The following is a 16,959-nucleotide window of genomic DNA, read 5'->3' as shown; positions in this document are numbered from 1 at the left end:
CTGTTCTTCAGATACTCAGAGAATGAGTTTCAGTTCTTTACCCCGTGTTGGTCTCTGAGGTTCTGGATGGCCGTGGTGTCGGCAGGGACGATGTCCTCTTCACTCAGTCGGCTCTCGTACCTCCTGACCTGGCTCTCCACTTCGTCCAGGCTGCGAATCAGGACGTCCACGGTCTTTAACCTGCAGAGGCAAACGAACAAACCAAATTAAATACCAACACACTCTTGGTTCACGTCTCTGAGTTGAGCAACGAAACAGAAGCACAAGAGTCCTCTTACTTCTCCAGGTAGACACACGAGAGGTTGTGCAGTTTGTCCGTCTTCTCCACAGCCTGGTTGAGCTCGGCCTGGAGGACGGGGACGCTGGAGGACGTCGGCTTCTCCTCAAAGAACCGGACACAGCGCCGGGACACGTCCCCCAAACCAGAGCGCAGGGCGTCCAGCTCCGACTGCAGCTTCTGGAGACCAGAGACCGTTTAGGGAGTTAGAGACAATTCTGACCAATAGAGGCGTGACTTAAAAAGGGCGTCGCTTCCAGACGTGTCTCAAACCGACCTCCTGCTCTGCGATCTGCACGGTGTTGTCCACAGTGTCTCCTGACAGCCGGCTGGGGGCCGGAGTCTGAATCCCCCTCAGCAGCCTCTGCTCGGCCTCGTTCAGACGCAGGCTGATGTTCTGCAGCTCGGACAGGTACGACCGAGAGACGGACTCGTCCTTCTCAGCTGGAGAGAGAGAGACAGGAGACAGAAGTGTTACTTCAGCCTTGTTTGCAGAGTTTTACTGGTTCTATAGAGCTACAGTCCCAGTGTCTCACCCGTCTCCATGTTGAGCAGCAGGTCCTGACAGTGCTGCTGGGCCTGCTGGACGTCCTTCTCCAGCTCCCGTCTCTCGGCCGGCGTGAACAGAGCGCTCTCCTTGCTGTCGGACAGGAAGTCGGCCAAGTGGGACTCCAGGTGGTCGAGGACCTGCTGCCGCTCTGTTGGAGACTGGCATCGAACCTGGGGGGGGGGGGAGAAGATGAGTACGACTGAGAAGAGGAGGAGGACAGGAGCCAGGAGAGACACATGAATCTCACTCTTCTCACCGTGTCCAGGTTCCAGGTGGAGACGGTCCTCACGTCTTTCAGCAGGTAGTGCCAGGACACCACGCTCTTCATGTTCACGTGCAGCTGGTGCCACAGAGACATCACCTTCTGGTACAGCTGCTCCGTCCTGAACACAGAGAACAGGAGTGTGACCAAAATCAGTATCCACCGTATCGTACAATTTCTGAGATAAACCTGAAAATATAAAATTCTTTAAACCTAATACATAGGAAAAATGCTCCTTTAAAATTCTGCAATCAACTGTTAATTGACTCCTAATTAGAGATCCTCTATAGTTCAGGATAAACTGTGTTATGGGTTTGTTAGAAAAAAATATATGGTTTTTTCAAATCCAAGTAATTTTCACTTATAAAAACATCAATAACCTTTTAATTGTTTTATGTGTCAAGCATAACAACTAATGAATTACTTTTCTAGTTTTTATTTCATTTTTAAGACGAGAATGTGGAGAGTTTTTATGAGGCGTAGTTTATATTTCTAGTACTTTTATTTATTTGCTCCGTCTTTGAGCATCGTTTAAACCTCTATTTAAATCAAATGTATTATCACTGTGATTACCATTATTGATATTAATGAAATCATTATTATAACTTTAAACCATCTCTGCCTCACAACATGGAGGTGAAGGTTCTTGGTCTGACCTGCTGGCTGTGTCCATGGCCTCCTGGTTGGGGGGCGGGACGGTGAAACACACCGAGGGGACCATGGCCTCGTTGCCCGTGGGACTGATCACCTTCCACTTGGTCCTCTGGGAGTTGTCCTCCAGCACACACTCCTCCCCTCGGCTGATCGTGATCTGAGAGGAGGCGGTCGAGCCCAACGGATGCAAACACGGGAGGACAACGGAAAAAGAAACAAAACAAAAAAAACAGGGAATGGAGGTTATGAAAAGACCGATGTGGGGGGGGGTGAGCAGAGAGGAGGTGGCATCCGGAGAGAGGGAAGAGGAGGAGAGCGAGGGAGGTGAAACCAGGGAGGAGAGAAGGGAAAACATGTAAACCAAAAGCTGATTGCAAACAAACTCATAATGCAACACAAGACGCAAACATTCATGGATTTCATGAATTTAGCAAAAGCTCTAAAATGATATGAGGTCAGAGAAGCTGCCACGAGCAAAGTGTGGATCTACAGGAAGCTGCTAACAACTCAGAGCTCTTATTGTGGAGGCAGCAGAATGTTCTCCAAACCCCCCGAGCCAGGTTCAGGGAAGAAGACGGGCCTGGATTTCTCAAAAGTGAATTCTGAGAAATCCATTGTCCGACAAGAGACCAGAGAGTTTGGGATTAAAATCTGTAAAAGTTCAGTTGTCAAAAGTTTCAGGACATTAAAAGCTGCACTGCCCCCCCAGCCCCACCCTCTCTCACCCCTGCACACACACACTTATCAAGTACGTCAGAAAAGCAAAGCTGTGCACACACACACAGTAAATCCATGAAGTGTTAGTTGAAGCTGTGACTTGTTGTTGTCTTGCTGACTGACTGAGCCTCAGGGACCCGGGCTGTGTTAGGTTCAGTTCAGCCCAGTGGTTGCTACCGGCTCTTATCCACTGATCCCAGTTCACGACACCATGAGATGCACGACTACTGGTTTGACTCAATACAACTTTATTAGTTAACAGAGGGGGTTAGAGGAGAGAACCCTTAATTACAACAATCAAAAAGTTAAATTTAGCTTTTTGAAGTGTTATTCAAATTCAATTTCTAAGGCCAGGGACAGTTTTTGAGTGTGAAGTATTTAAAAATATATTTTTCTGAATATGGGTTGTTTATTTGTTTGACAGCAGGATTACAAATTAACTACAAAACAAATAGTCTTGAAACTTGGTGGAAGGATGCGTTATTGTTCAGGGAAGAACCAGTTTGGAGCGGATTCTATTAACGGGAAGAATTTATTCCTCTTTATTTAACATTTTGAGAGTTTTGGGACTTTTTTATGAAGTTCTCTGATATCTATGAGTGTTTTCAACTTGGTGAATCTTGATTTTAGCTGAAATTTAAGGGGCTGTTGGGCCTTTGGTGGAGTTATGTGCTGATCTGGTGCTGTAAACAACTCTGTGTCTAATTTACCAAATCTACATAATAAGTGGACACACAAAGATAAAACAGCAAACAGTGTTTTTCTAATACTTTGTGTTTTTTCCCCACTGTCCTGTCAGTTGTATTCTGAGCAGGTGTCAGACTGACAGTGAGCAGAGGTCGAGCGACCCCCAGCCGATAAGAGAGGAGCAACCACCGCAGAGTGTGAGCAGTGTACGAGTCTGAGGTGAGAGAGGGAGAAGAGAGAGGCAGCTCTACCTGAACGTTTGTCTTGCACGCCCAGCCGACAGACGAGAGGAAGGGAGGGAAGAGGAAGAGGATGAGGAAGAGGACGGAGTGAGAGGGACACGAGGGGATGGAGAGAGAGGAGGACACACAGGAAAGTGAAGGAGAGAGAAGATTATTTTCTTTGGTCATGTGCAGCGTTAGATCAGTGATGCAGCAGAGACACACAAACCACCTGGACACCTCACACACTGCACACGCCTCAATGAGCAGATTGGCCCTGCGGAGACACAGGAGACTAAAAATAGCCGCGGCTGCGTGTCCGTCCCGAGCTGCAGGAGGACGCTGGGGGACGGCCTTCACTTCAGCCCACAGAGGGGAAGGGACAGATGTATAATTGATCAGCTTTTAGATTCCCTGAGGACATCACGCCTGTGAGAGAGGCCGAGAGAGACTTCCCTGGTTTCTATGAGTCGTCTTCTCATTAGTCCTTACTGGGCTGGTTCGGGGCTCTTTGGAAATGCCAGTTAAAATAAAGTTAAAACCACTAGAGATGTTAACTCCTCTGCTACATTCTAAACATCAATAAGGACCATTTAGACTGAGGGGAGAAGACCTGAGCCTGGAGGGAACTTATAAAATAGAGACGCCACAGAGTGGTTGTGGGAAGGACTTGGAAGAGGAGGTGCAGGGCAGAGAGGAGGAAGTTGGTGGTGAGGGTTCAAAACAAGAGGTCAAGAGGTCGGCTGGTGCTGAGTATACGTGCTGAGAGCTTCCACAGATTTCAGAATCAGAAGTGTCTCTGTTGGCTGAGGAGCTTTAGGGCGGACATGTAACACACGGCTTCTCGTACCTCTATCTGTCTGTAGTCGCAGACGGCCCTGATGGGCGTGGTGGAGGCCAGGTTGCTCTCGGCGCTGCGGGGGCGGAGCTGCACCAACGTCTTGGCCCGGCCCACCAGACTCGCCACGGTGCTCCGGTACTCGATCAGCTGCTCCTTCTCCTCCTGCAGGAAGGAGGACACATATTTAAGCCACAAGATGTCAGCGTTCCTACTCCAAGATATATTTGGTCTTTATATAGAGAACATGGTTGGATCAGACATTAGTAGAAGTAAAGAGAGATGAGATGTGAGGACTTCTTAAACATCAAAGATTTAACTGTGTGCTCTTCACTCTGAGCATTAGAAATACAGTTCTGATCTGTGAGGCCCCCAGCAGAGAGAGACATTAAAGATTTATGATAGAGGCAGAGAAATATGGAAAAGAGGAACAGAGAGAGAGAGAGAGAGAGAGAGAGAGAGAGAGAGAGAGAGAGAGAAAAGAGAGAGAGAGAGAGAGAGAGAGAGAGAGAGAGAGAGAGAGAGAGAGAGGCTAAGAAGGGGGGGGGGGCTGTGATAACAACTTTAGATGTTACACTCCAGATATGAATTTCACACTGAGATGAGTTTCACTGCAGTCAGCAACACTGACGCATCATCAGCAGCTCAGTTGACAAATATAGTTTAATCAGTTATGAATCATGATGCAGGTCCACGAGGAGAAGGAATTAAAAACTTTTAACAATAGTAAATGAATTAGAGTTAATTAGTTAATTGATTGTTTTCTCTTTTTGTCATCAGAGTCGAACAGAAGGTGAATCTGTCTCGGTCTGTTTTCTCCTCCCAGTGAGAGATGGAGCACAGTGAAGTGGAAACACACACACACACACACACATACAGACACACACAGACACACACAGAGATGACTTCACTGTGTCATGTGGCTGCAGCTGCCTGAGGCTGAGCTCAACCATCAGGAGCGTTAACACCTCACACACTGATCCTGTGCTGCTGGGAATGGTTTCAAACCACAGCTTCTCTGTCTGATTCTTACTGGAGGCTTGCACCGTGCACACAAGGTGGCAGCATGACATGACTGGTAAACCTGGGGGAGCACCCAGTAATGTGAATAATCTAACTGAGTGTACTACTGGTTATTACCTTCAGAAATTATAATTCAATCCTAAAATCACATGAGAAAATATATAAATACATAAATTTGATGTATTTGTATCTGGATTATCAACTAAAACTGGAAATTTACAAACATCACACACAAAATACGTTATGATTTGGCCTTTCCTGTACTATCTCCTGTTCCATGTTAATAATCAACGTGTTTCATATTAATCTGAAGGTTACAAGAAATGAGAAGATGCTGTAGATTGGTCTGAGGAGGAAAACGTGTGTCAGAGAGATTCGTCCTGTTTGAGGACAGAGACACGAAGAGGATGAAATACCATGGAGTCCTGCAGCAGGTCCTCCAGTTTGGTCAGCCTGCTGCTCCTGTCACACGTGTACTGTCTCTTGATGGTTTCCTGCAGCTGACGCAGGTACGACTCACAGTCCCGAGCGTCACTCACGAACTAGAATCAAGAAACAGAAACGAGTCAGAGACGGTGAAGATATCAGAGGTCAGAGGTCAAAACCAGAGGTCAACCTGAGGTGGACAAAACCAGACTGATAATAAGATGTGTCATGTTGGATTTAAGATTCTTTGTCCAGACATGAACCCTCAGGGGATTATCACAGATTAGCTTCTTCATCAGAGTCATGTTCATGTCGGGGATGCTTTTATTTTTTAGCTCAAATCAATAAATTTGGAGTTCATCAGGGTCCCAAGTCTCAGGCACAGTTATTTTAGGGGTCCTGGGTTGAACAGGAGCTGGTAACTCTTTCTCCTCCTCTAAATGATTCTGGACATTTACAATACTCCCTGTAGTTTGAAAAATAATAAACACAAACACAACGTTGTGTCTCACCTGGAAGTACGATGTGTTGTCTTTGAGATGCTGCTCGACACAAACACAGAGCTGGTCCACCCACTGCCACTGAGTCTGCAGGGCGGCACTGTACGCCTGCAGACACACACACACACACACACAGCCAGAGGAAAGGATCACACATGAGTGAGTGCAGGGGCGACACACACATTTAAACAACCCGCCCAAAAAACACAAAGAACCACGTGTAGAGGTTTGTGTTATTTCACAAATACCATTTTCTCCTAAAAGTCACAAGTCGGTGCCTCTCTGTTCGATGTAATGTTCATCTGAGGACTTTTTAAAGTGCAACAACACAAAACCTCTCGTGCACTTTGAGCCGACATGTTGTACAAAGGTCGATTCTGCCCGACTGAATCAAATCATAGCTTCACCTCCAGCGTCTGCTTGGCCGGATGGTTCTCCACACACAGACGACTGGCCGTCTCCTGCAGGGACCTCATCACCTCTCGTTTCTCATCCAGCTCAGACCTCATCTCCTGTGAACGCAGCCGGGAGAGAAGGACGCGTGAGAACAGGCTCTTTCAGGCAGGTTGTCATTGTGTTGTGTGTTTTTTGATCGTCTGTTATTTCTCATTTGCTCCGGCTTTACATTTCCCCGACTCTTTCCCAGTGTCTGTGTGGCCGCCCTCCTCCACTCACGCTGTATAACTCTCTCTTGGCGTTCATGTTGCTGTTGCCGTCGCTCCAGTCGAAGGCGATTTCCTCCTCCTCCCTCTCGTTGAGCCAGATCAGCTCCTCGGTGCAGTGCGACACGAAGGAGTGCAGACTCTCCAGGCTCCGCAGGCGCCACGACGAATGGTCCTATGTTAACAACACAAACACACAAACACACAAACACATCATCACCATGCCGAGCAGCAGCGTCCACACAACTTCTCAAAAAGCCTCTTGTTTGATTATATTGTTGGTTTTGGTCCATTTACTTTAAAGACCTGACGATGAAAGAAAGAAACTTGAGACCAAAGTGTCTCCTTGAATTTGAAATACATTATATTATTGAGCCAATATTCTTTACACTGTTTAAGAAGGTTTGAACTGTGTTTATTTATTCTTTAATTCAGAATTTATAATATTTTTATGATATTACTTGGAAATTAGCAACATGGCTAATATCTTCTCATTAAATTCATATTCTCTCCGTATCATTAATCACACACTGGTACTTATTAAACTCATTATTTGAGTAACTTTAATACCACAAATTAGTTTTTTGTATTCAATCACAGTATTTAAGATACACACACACGACTGTAATTTAACTGAGAGAGAACACAACGCTTTAAGATATTAAAAATAAGGACTTAAACATTAAAAGCTGGTGTGAATATATACAGAGTCAGAAGTTTATAACATATGAAGCTGATAAATAAGTAAATAAACGCGAGTAGAATCGAGAAGAGACAAAGAAATGAAAAAGGGAGAAAGAGGATAAATTTGAGAGAGGGGTAAAAGAGAGAGCAGATGCAGATTTGGGTTTTATTAGCATAAGAGAACTGTCATGCCTTAATGGGATTAACTGAGGGGGGGGGGGGGGTGAACTGGGAGACAAAGGAGTGACACACACACACAGACACAAACAGACACACACACACAGAGTGACAGAGAGAGAGACTGACCAGTAGTTTGCAGTATTGATGCTCCAGCTTGGCCAGGGTTTCTGAGTAACTGCTTTTGAAGTTGGGGGTAACTTTTGCCTGGAGGAGAAAACAATGCAAGTTTAATACAAACCAGCTCCATCTATATGTGTGTGTGTGTGTGTGTGTGCGTGTGTGTGTGTCTGTGTGTGTGTGTGTGTGTGTGTGTGTGTGTGTGTGTGTGTGTGTGTGTGTGTGTGTGTGTGTGTGTGTGTGTGTGTGTGTGTGTGTGTGTGTGTCTGTCCGTGCATACCTCATAGCTGCGTGCCTCCTGCAGGCTGCTCAGTAACTCTTCCACTGCAGTGTGGATGTCGTTGTGCTCCTGGAGGTTGTTTTCTACCGAGGGCAGATCTGCTCCCCAGTCAGCTCGCTCCAGCAGCTCCTGACACACACACACATTCCCAGTTCAGTCTCCACGGTCGGTTCAACGTGTTTTCAGGCTCAGGATTTCATTTTGTTATGGTGATATGTCAATTTGTCTGATTGTTAACAGAATGTCTTTGTGTGCAGAACTTTTAGTTGAACAAAACAAGGTGTTTGCAGGTGTTTGAGATATTTTAATGTCTGTTTTTTTTCCTCTCTTTCTCATCATCCACGGAGATGATTCCCAGATTAATCATATAAAAGGAAGCAGATGAATTCATAATGAACATCCTGGGTAGCAGCAGACTGACCTGCGTCTCCTCCACCCAGCCCAGCAGCTCGTAGATGAACCTCAGGCTTCCCTCGTCCTCTGATGAAGACATGGCCACCAGCTGGGAGCGGGCCATGGGTCGCCTCAGGAGCGCGGCTCCCACGGCTCCCACAGCTCCCACAGCTCCCAGCAGCGTTTGCCCCAGTGACAGGCCGCTGTCGGTGCCTCGCTGGCTGGTGAGCTCGGCCCCGGTGCCGCCCAGAGCCGGAGAGAAATGTCCTTTCCTGTAGACGCTGGAGCACTGGAGTCTGAGGGAGACCAGCTCCTCCTGCAGGCAGGACGCTCTGTGGAGGAACGAAAACAATCAGAATAAACAGCTACACAACTACACAAACTGTTGACCCATAACCCAGTGTAATGAGCTGTTTGTGTTACTGCTCATTACATTAAACTGTCCACTTATCGTGATGAATCATTGAAGGGTCAGGGTGGTGGACCTGAACCCTCACTCATCGTTCAGAGGAGCATCAACACGGCTCCTCTCCTCACTCACCTGAAGGCCAGCTGCTCCACCTGGTAGTACTTCTCCTCCCGCAGGAGCTTGAGCTCCTGGTTGAGTTGTCTGATCAGAGACTCACAGTCCTGCAGGTAGCAGGCCAGCTCCTTCTCACACTGCACCACCTCGCCGCTCTCCACCCGGGACATGTCCTGCACATCAGAGGACGGAGGGTCTTATCAAGCTGTGTGTGTGTTTCTGTGCTCGCTCGGCTTATTTACTAAGTCGCCAAAATAAGCCCTGTGAGAGAAGAGCAGCAGCAAACACCAGCAGGATTTAAACATGAGAATAAAAGCATCAGGAAATGGGTGTTGTGACACTTTTAAAGTGAGTTTGAGTCGCTGACAGGCAGAGGGAAGAATCTGTGTGTTTGCAGAGAGGAGGTAAAGTGATGAGTAAATATTTATTCTCCTGGAAGAGCCCTTGCCTTTACAGTGTGCACACATTAAACCATTAGAAACTACTGGGCCGGATTAAGGAAACCAGAGGACCCTGCATGTGCATGTGTTGATGTGTGTGTTGATGTGTGTGTTGATGTGTGTGTAAGATCAGCGAGGGGTTGTACTCACAGCCTGGAGTGTGTTTTTGGCGAGGGTGAGTTTCTCCTCACAGTCCAGAGCCATGTTCTGGATCTTGTTGGCTCTCTGGAGCAGCAGCTCTAGCCTGGAAACACACAATCGCACACACAGAAACACACACAGGGGTTGAAGAGGTGTGTCCAAAGAAAACACACTTATTGAGAAGCTGAACACGTGTTTTTTGTTACATCCTGGAGAAGGTTGAATGGACGTGTGTGTGTATTGTGTGTGTGTGTGTGTGTGTATGTGTGTGTGTGTTGTGTGTGTGTACCTGTCCACAGCCGGCCGCAGGGCCTTCTCTCTTTCCAGCATCTCCAGGATGAGTTTGCCCCACTCCTCCTCCAGGTCGTTGGGGTGGAGGCCCTGAGGAAGCTTAATCCGACCGAACTCCATCCACACCTGGACACACACAACAAACTCCATTAGATCATAGGTCACATCACACACAGACACACACAGACACACACACACCTTCACTCTGCTCACATCAGCTGAGTGAGAATAAAGGAACAACTCTCATCATGAGTTTCAGAACAGTCACATGATCTGTTTCATGAGAACATCACGACCATGAAACGACCTCAGGACACGAATGTGAAGCTCGATTCACAAACACACCAGAACTCATGATGCACAATGAGCTCCCCCCCTCATGTTGGTCACCTTCACCTCCCTCCCTCCCTCCCTCCCTCCCCCCCCCCCCGGCTCCCTCCTTACCTCCAGCAGCTTGTAGAGGTGCTCGATGTGACCTTTCTCCACCTCCTTCGTGGGGATCTCCGTCTCTTTGAAGTGGACGTACTCGTTGTAAAGTGCCTGAGGGAGGAGAGCGTGATGGGGTCTGTGTTAACACGGGTTCTATCTGAGGTCAACACAAAGTCACAACACAAAGGTCAACACAAAGGCACAACCTGTAATCAGACGTAAAGGGTTTGTAATCACAGCTCCTGTCCCTGAGAGCTGAGTGGTCATTAGACAGCTTCTCACCGGTCACTCTCATATGTTTAACCTTTTCCTTCCCCCTTGCTCCTTCTGTTCCTTCAGACATGACCTCACAGCAACTTCCTGTTTCACACAGTTTATTCTTTATGCTTTTTGGAAAATTATGCCTCCCCTGATCAAACAAATTCCTCATAATCTGAATTCTTCACTTTCTTTCTCACTTGCCTTACACCTCCACCTTATTAAACCACTGTCCTTTCCTCCCTCTGTCCCTTCACTCTGTTCTTTTAAAGTTTTCTGGTTGCTTGCTGGTGGGACTGAGGAAGAAAATCAGGAATTGAACCCTCACCATAGCCTAAAGGTTTGAAAAAAAGGTTGTATGTATATGACTGTGTAGTAATTTGAATTTCAGCAGCCAAGATATTAAAATTACACAAACGTCAGTGATACATTCTTTTTATCAAACTTTCTATCAAGAGGGAGATTAGTTTTCTCTTTTCTCTGCTTGTGAGAATAAAAGTTGTTTACAGGTTTAATAGACAAACAAAAACAAACTGTTCACATAAGAGGAATAAACCTTCAAGTGCACCGGCTCATAAAGAACTACAGAAAATATATATATGAAGTAAAAACCATTAACGAGACAGAAACTTGTGTAAAAACCTTGAGCTCCACTGGGTTTTGTGGGAAGTTCTTGTTGGCCATGAGGACCGTGTGCTGGCGGCTCCACTGGAGCAGAGAGGAGAACCTGGACTGGTATTCTGACCAGCGCTGGTCCACCTCCTGGTGACGGAGCGAGGGAGGAAGGGAGAGAAGAGACAGAGGCGTCAAAATCAAAAAATGTAATTTAAACTAAATGAGCAGCACCATTAGAACAACAGCATCGTTATCTGAGAAGTTCCAGGTCGTTACTCGAGAAGCTGAACAGATGAAAAACAAAGAAAATGGAAATAACGTCTCTGCTGTGAATCGAGTGGAAAAATCAACAGACCAAAACAAAATGATTAGAAAAAAGAAGATGGAGCAACAATATCTAATGCAGTGAGATTGAAATGAGGTAGAATCTCATCTCATCTCATCTCTCATCTCATCGTCATCCGCTTATCCGGGGTCGGGTCGCGGGGGGAGCAGCTCAAGCAGGGGGCCCCAGACTTCCCTTTCCCGGGCCACATTGACCAGCTCTGACGGGGGGATCCCGAGGCGTTCCCAGGCCAGTGTTGAGATATAATCTCTCCACCTAGTCCTGGGTCTTCCCCGAGGTCTCCTCCCCACTGGACGTGCCTGAAACACCTCCCAAGGGAGGCGCCCAGTGGGCATCCTTACCAGATGCCCGAACCACCTCAGCTGACTCCTTTCTAAGTAAAGGAGCAGCGGCTCTAATCCGAGTCCCTCACGGATGACTGAGCTTCTCACCCTATCCCTAAGGGAGACGCCAGCCACCCTTCTGAGAAAACTCATCTCGGCCGCTTGTACCCGCGATCTCGTCCTTTCGGTCATCACCCAGCCCTCATGACCATAGGTGAGGATAGGAACGAAGATCGACCGGTAGATCGAGAGCTTTGCCTTGCGGCTCAGCTCTCTTTTCGTTACAACGGTGCGGTAAAGCGAACGCAATACCGCCCCCGCTGCTCCGATTCTCCGGCCAATCTCAGGCTCCATAGTACCCTCACTCGCGAACAAGACCCCGAGGTACTTGAACTCCTTCACTTGGGCTAAGGACTCATTTCCTACCCGGAGTAAGCAATCCATCGGTTTCCTGCTAAGAGTCATGGCCTCAGATTTAGCGGTGCTGATCCTCATCCCAGCCGCTTCACACTCGGCCGCCAGCCGATCCAGTGAGTGCTGAAGGTCACAAGCCGATGATCCAATGAGGACCACATCATCCGCAAAAAGCAGTGACGAGATCCTCAGACCACCGAACTGCAACCCCTCCCCACCACGACTACGCCTCGATATCCTGTCCATGTATATCACAAACAGGATTGGTGACAAGGCGCAGCCCTGGCGGAGACCAGCACCCACTGAGAACGAAACTGACTGGCTGCCGAGGACCCGAACACAGCTCTCGCTTTGGGAGTACAGAGATTGGATGGCCCTGAGGAGAGACCCCCTTACCCCATACTCCCGCAGCGCCTCCCACAGTTTCTCCCGGGGGACCCGGTCATACGCCTTCTCCAGATCCACAAAACACAAGTGGACCGGATGGGCATACTCCCAGGCCCCCTCCAGGATCCTTGCGAGAGTGAAGAGCTGGTCCGTAGTTCCACGTCCGGGGCGAAAACCGCATTGTTCCTCTTCAATCTGAGGTTCGACGATCGGCCGAACCCTCCTTTCCAGCACCTTGGAGTAGACTTTACCAGGGAGGCTGAGGAGTGTGATACCCCGATAATTGGTACACACTCTCTGGTCCCCCTTTTTGAACAGGGGAACCACCACCCCGGTTTGCCACTCCTTTGGCACTGTACCCGACTCCCACGCGATGTTGAATAGGCGTGTCAACCATGACAGCCCCTCAACACCCAGAGCCTTTAGCATTTCTGGCTGGATCTCATCAATCCCTGGGGCTTTGCCACTGCGGAGATGTTTGACTACCTCAGTGACCTCCACCAGGGAAATTGACGACGAAACACCATCAACCTCGAGCTCTGCCTCCAACATAGAGGGCGTGTTATTCGGATTCAGGAGTTCCTCAAAGTGTTCCTTCCAACGTCCGACGACCTCCTCAGTTGAGGTCAACAGAGTCCCATCCTTACTGTACACAGCTTGGATGGTTCCCCGTTTCCCCCTCCTGAGGTGCCGGATAGTCTTCCAGAAACACTTTGGTGCCGACCGAAAGTCCTTCTCCATGACCTCTCCGAACTTCTCCCACACCCGCTGCTTAGCCTCCGACACGGCAGCAGCTGCAGCCCTTCGGGCCTGTCGGTACCCTGCAACCGAGTCAGGAGTCCTCCAGGATATCATATCCCGGAAGGCCTCCTTCTTCAATCGGACGGCTTCCCTGACCACCGGTGTCCACCACGGTGTCCGAGGGTTACCGCCCCTTGAGGAACCTAAGACCCTGAGGCCACAGCTAGCCGCCGCAGCTTCAGCAATGGAGGCTTTGAACACTGCCCACTCCGGCTCAATGTCCCCAACCTCCACAGGAATGCCAGAAAAACTCCGCCGGAGGTGTGAGTTGAAGATACCTAGGACGGGGGCCTCCTCCAGACGTTCCCAGTTCACCCGCACTACTCGTTTGGGCTTACCAGGTCTATCCGGAAATTTCCCCCATTCCCTGATCCAACTCACAACCAGATGGTGGTCGGTTGACAGTTCCGCCCCTCTCTTTACCCGAGTGTCCAAAACATGCGGCCTCAGATCAGATGACACGATCACAAAATCGATCATTGATCTTCGGCCTAGGGTACTCTGGTACCAGGTACACTTATGAGCACCCTTATGTTCGAACATGGTGTTTGTTATGGATAATCCATGACTAGCACAGAAGTCCAATAACAAACGACCGCTCGGGTTCAGATCAGGGTGAGGTAGAATACAAACTGCAAAAACAACATTCATCTGTAATCAGCAGAACTTCACATACGTGTGCAGCGATGCCCTCTCCTCCCTCAGGGATCTTCGGGAAGGCATCGTAGATGGAGGAGACGTAGGTGATGACCGACTTCTCATCCGGAGAAGCAACATCAACATCTGAGGAGAGAGAGGGAGGGAGGGAGGGGAGAGAGAGAGAGAGAGAGAGAGAGAGAGAGAGAGAGAGAGAGAGAGAGAGAGAGAGAGAGAGAGAGAAAGAGAGAGAGAGAGAGAAGATTCAGATTTGTATTCACACATCATCGGTTTGAATTTTAAGACTTCAAATAACCTTTGGCTTTGACAATTGTCCGAAATGTCACCAATAACACAATGTGTTGGGGATTTAATGTGTTTCTGAGAAAAAAAGGCCATAATATATTAGAAATATCCAGTTATCTGTGAGAAGTAGAGTTTTGAATATGAAAATACACGATCAAGACAACAACAGTAGTTTAATTTGTAGGATAGAAGCTTTTTAGAATCTTAAATATCATGTTTAATGTTAGATCTCTGAACACCAGCCCTCATGTTCCCCTGAGAACACACAGAGTCAGTTTCTTCATTCAGTCTCACCCTCAACGTCCAGCAGCCTGGTGACCCCCAGCGACTCGCCGATCTCAAAGGCCTGTTCCAGGTTCTCACAGTTGCTCTGCCGGGACACCAGCTCCATGTCGATGAGGTCCGGCCTGGAGGACACACACAGAGGGGACGTGATGCTCTACACAGCTTTAGAGAAACACTTCTGACTTTTCAAGGCATTCTTTTTGGTGAATTAAAATGTTTAACTCCCTTGAATCAATATTTTGTGGAGTAAATCCTCTGAGTGTGTCAGTATTTAAGGTTTTTCCTGATCCGTGCTGTTTGAATCAGTTTTAAATGTGGCTTTAGAAACAGCTGATTGATTTACTCAAACATTTTAATTGTTTCTGGGACATCATCCTCCACAGAGTAAATAAATTCAGACTGAGATGAGGCGGATTCACTCCCTCCCACCTGAATCTGTGCAGCAGAGCGTTGAACATGCGTCCATCCCTCCAGGACGAGGTGAAGTTCACACAGCGGAGGCCGGGGTAGCCTTCTGTCGCCTGCTGGCTCCATAGTAACAGCTTCTCTTTGGCTGTGAGGTCGCCCGACTCGCCGCTCACATAGATCTCTGAAATCTGGAGGGTGCAGGAGAGAGAGAGGACGGGAGGGGTTACAACAGAGAATCATTTATATATCCCGTAACACACGTGATGATACAGCTTCAAGGATCTGTCTGGAATATACGACTTCATTAATGAACCAGAGCTGCTTGAATAAAACACTTTTTCTCCATTTCCTCATCACAGTCAGGTCTCACCCCCTCCTCCTGCAACACGTCCTCTCCTTCATCACCTCCTTCTGCCTCCCTCCTCCTCCTCCTCCCTCTCAAGTCTGGATCTGTCACATCAGTTTTTCATCTACTTTCATCTGCTCTGCTTCAGATGCTGATCAGTCTGCAGAGCGTCATCATCCTCCGCCTCTTTCACACTCAGTTTCCTCTTAGTTTGTTTTTCCACAGACAGTTTACTGAACAGCAGAGATCAGTCTCTGCACAGTCGGAAACATAAGACACCTACAGGCCTCAATATATTTCTTTGTCATAAGGGTTTAAGAACTACATTCCTATTTGAATGTATGTATTTTTATATCAGCCTTTATAACTGTGAGCAAAGTATTTAACTTCCTAATAACAGTATCGTCCTCTACCCCCGAAAATCCATATCCTTTGGGCTCTACTGTTTTTTGCGTATGATACTTTATTTTCTTCTACAAACTGTATCAGACAAACTGAACAAAGACTCTATAAGGAGACTTCTCTGGGTTGTTTTCCACTTTCTATTTCTAATTTGTGAAAGAATCTCATCATGCATCATGAAGCAGCTGCAGAAAGTAACGAGACAAAAGCCACAGAAAAGCTTTTTGTTTGTAAACGCAGCGATTCCATGATATTTCCTTTACTCCCTAAAGCGTCCGCCCTCACAATCTCTAATTGGTCGATCTGTAACATACTGTACATGTTTACTCAGGGTGTGAGCCGGGGGGGGGGGGGCACACTTCCATGGAGACTGACAGCGTCTTTATTTATCTGTTCTTCCTCCTGAGCAACAAAACCCATTTGGCTCTTTCCCCTCGGAGTCTTTCTGTCCCTCAGTTTGCTCTTTTAAGGTCCAACTGTCGTCCCTGACAAAAGAAGAGTGATGTCCTGAGAGACTGTCAGTGCTCGGCTGACGCTATTGTCATCAGTATTCGTCGGTCGCCCCTCCCTCTCCTGCACAGACTGTCCTGCACCGGACCGTCTTTCTGTCCCTCGCTCTCCCTGCTGCTAATGTGGATCAGAATGAAAGTCCAGTCTCTGCCAAGGGACTGCAGCACCAGCCAAAAGAGACTAGGAGGGGGGAGGGGGAGGGGGAGGAGAGAGAGTTGTGAGGCTGACGATGGAGGAGAAGAGGTGACGTGCAACAGCAAACTGCAGCTTCACATACAGAACTATGTGAATCAGTCAATTAAAATAAAACTCTACATGCTGACGGTGACTCCATCCAGGCTCAGACACACGACTACAACCTCTTTCTACACATCCATCTATCTAACTTGCATGTTTGCAGTCCTGCCCGTGTCTCACCGATGAGTCACAATGTGCAGGCAATGTTTAAATTTGAATAGGAATCTGTGAAATGTGAATTCTGCCGAGTGCCTCCCTGCAGAACTCCATCTCTCTGTATGCACCTACGAGCTCCTTTGCAGAGAAACACAGACTCGTAATCCTGCATCTGAATACTGATACAGCTCTGTGTGAGGGAGAGAGAGAGAGAGAGAGAGAGAGAATACACAC

General features: G+C 47.8%; 1 protein-coding gene across 1 annotated transcript in view; it reads right to left on the bottom strand.

The window, feature by feature from the left end:
* macf1a (microtubule actin crosslinking factor 1a) overlaps positions 1 to 16,959 on the bottom strand; it is a 136,026-nt gene that overhangs the window by 40,091 nt on the left and 78,976 nt on the right. Inside the window, 22 exon segments of the mRNA XM_053446370.1 lie at positions 42 to 180; positions 279 to 457; positions 555 to 721; positions 814 to 997; positions 1,084 to 1,210; positions 1,746 to 1,900; positions 4,219 to 4,371; positions 5,646 to 5,771; positions 6,168 to 6,263; positions 6,563 to 6,667; positions 6,831 to 6,992; positions 7,808 to 7,885; positions 8,079 to 8,207; positions 8,500 to 8,803; positions 9,013 to 9,167; positions 9,585 to 9,678; positions 9,865 to 9,992; positions 10,311 to 10,406; positions 11,196 to 11,315; positions 14,116 to 14,222; positions 14,676 to 14,788; positions 15,096 to 15,262. Coding sequence (XP_053302345.1) covers positions 42 to 180; positions 279 to 457; positions 555 to 721; positions 814 to 997; positions 1,084 to 1,210; positions 1,746 to 1,900; positions 4,219 to 4,371; positions 5,646 to 5,771; positions 6,168 to 6,263; positions 6,563 to 6,667; positions 6,831 to 6,992; positions 7,808 to 7,885; positions 8,079 to 8,207; positions 8,500 to 8,803; positions 9,013 to 9,167; positions 9,585 to 9,678; positions 9,865 to 9,992; positions 10,311 to 10,406; positions 11,196 to 11,315; positions 14,116 to 14,222; positions 14,676 to 14,788; positions 15,096 to 15,262 — 3,084 coding nt within the window.

Source organism: Pleuronectes platessa, chromosome 18 (genome assembly GCF_947347685.1).
Source record: "Pleuronectes platessa chromosome 18, fPlePla1.1, whole genome shotgun sequence".
In the NCBI taxonomy this organism is placed as follows: domain Eukaryota; kingdom Metazoa; phylum Chordata; class Actinopteri; order Pleuronectiformes; family Pleuronectidae; genus Pleuronectes; species Pleuronectes platessa.
The sequence above is the reverse complement of the archived record's forward strand: the minus strand, read 5'-3'. Positions and strand labels throughout refer to the sequence as shown.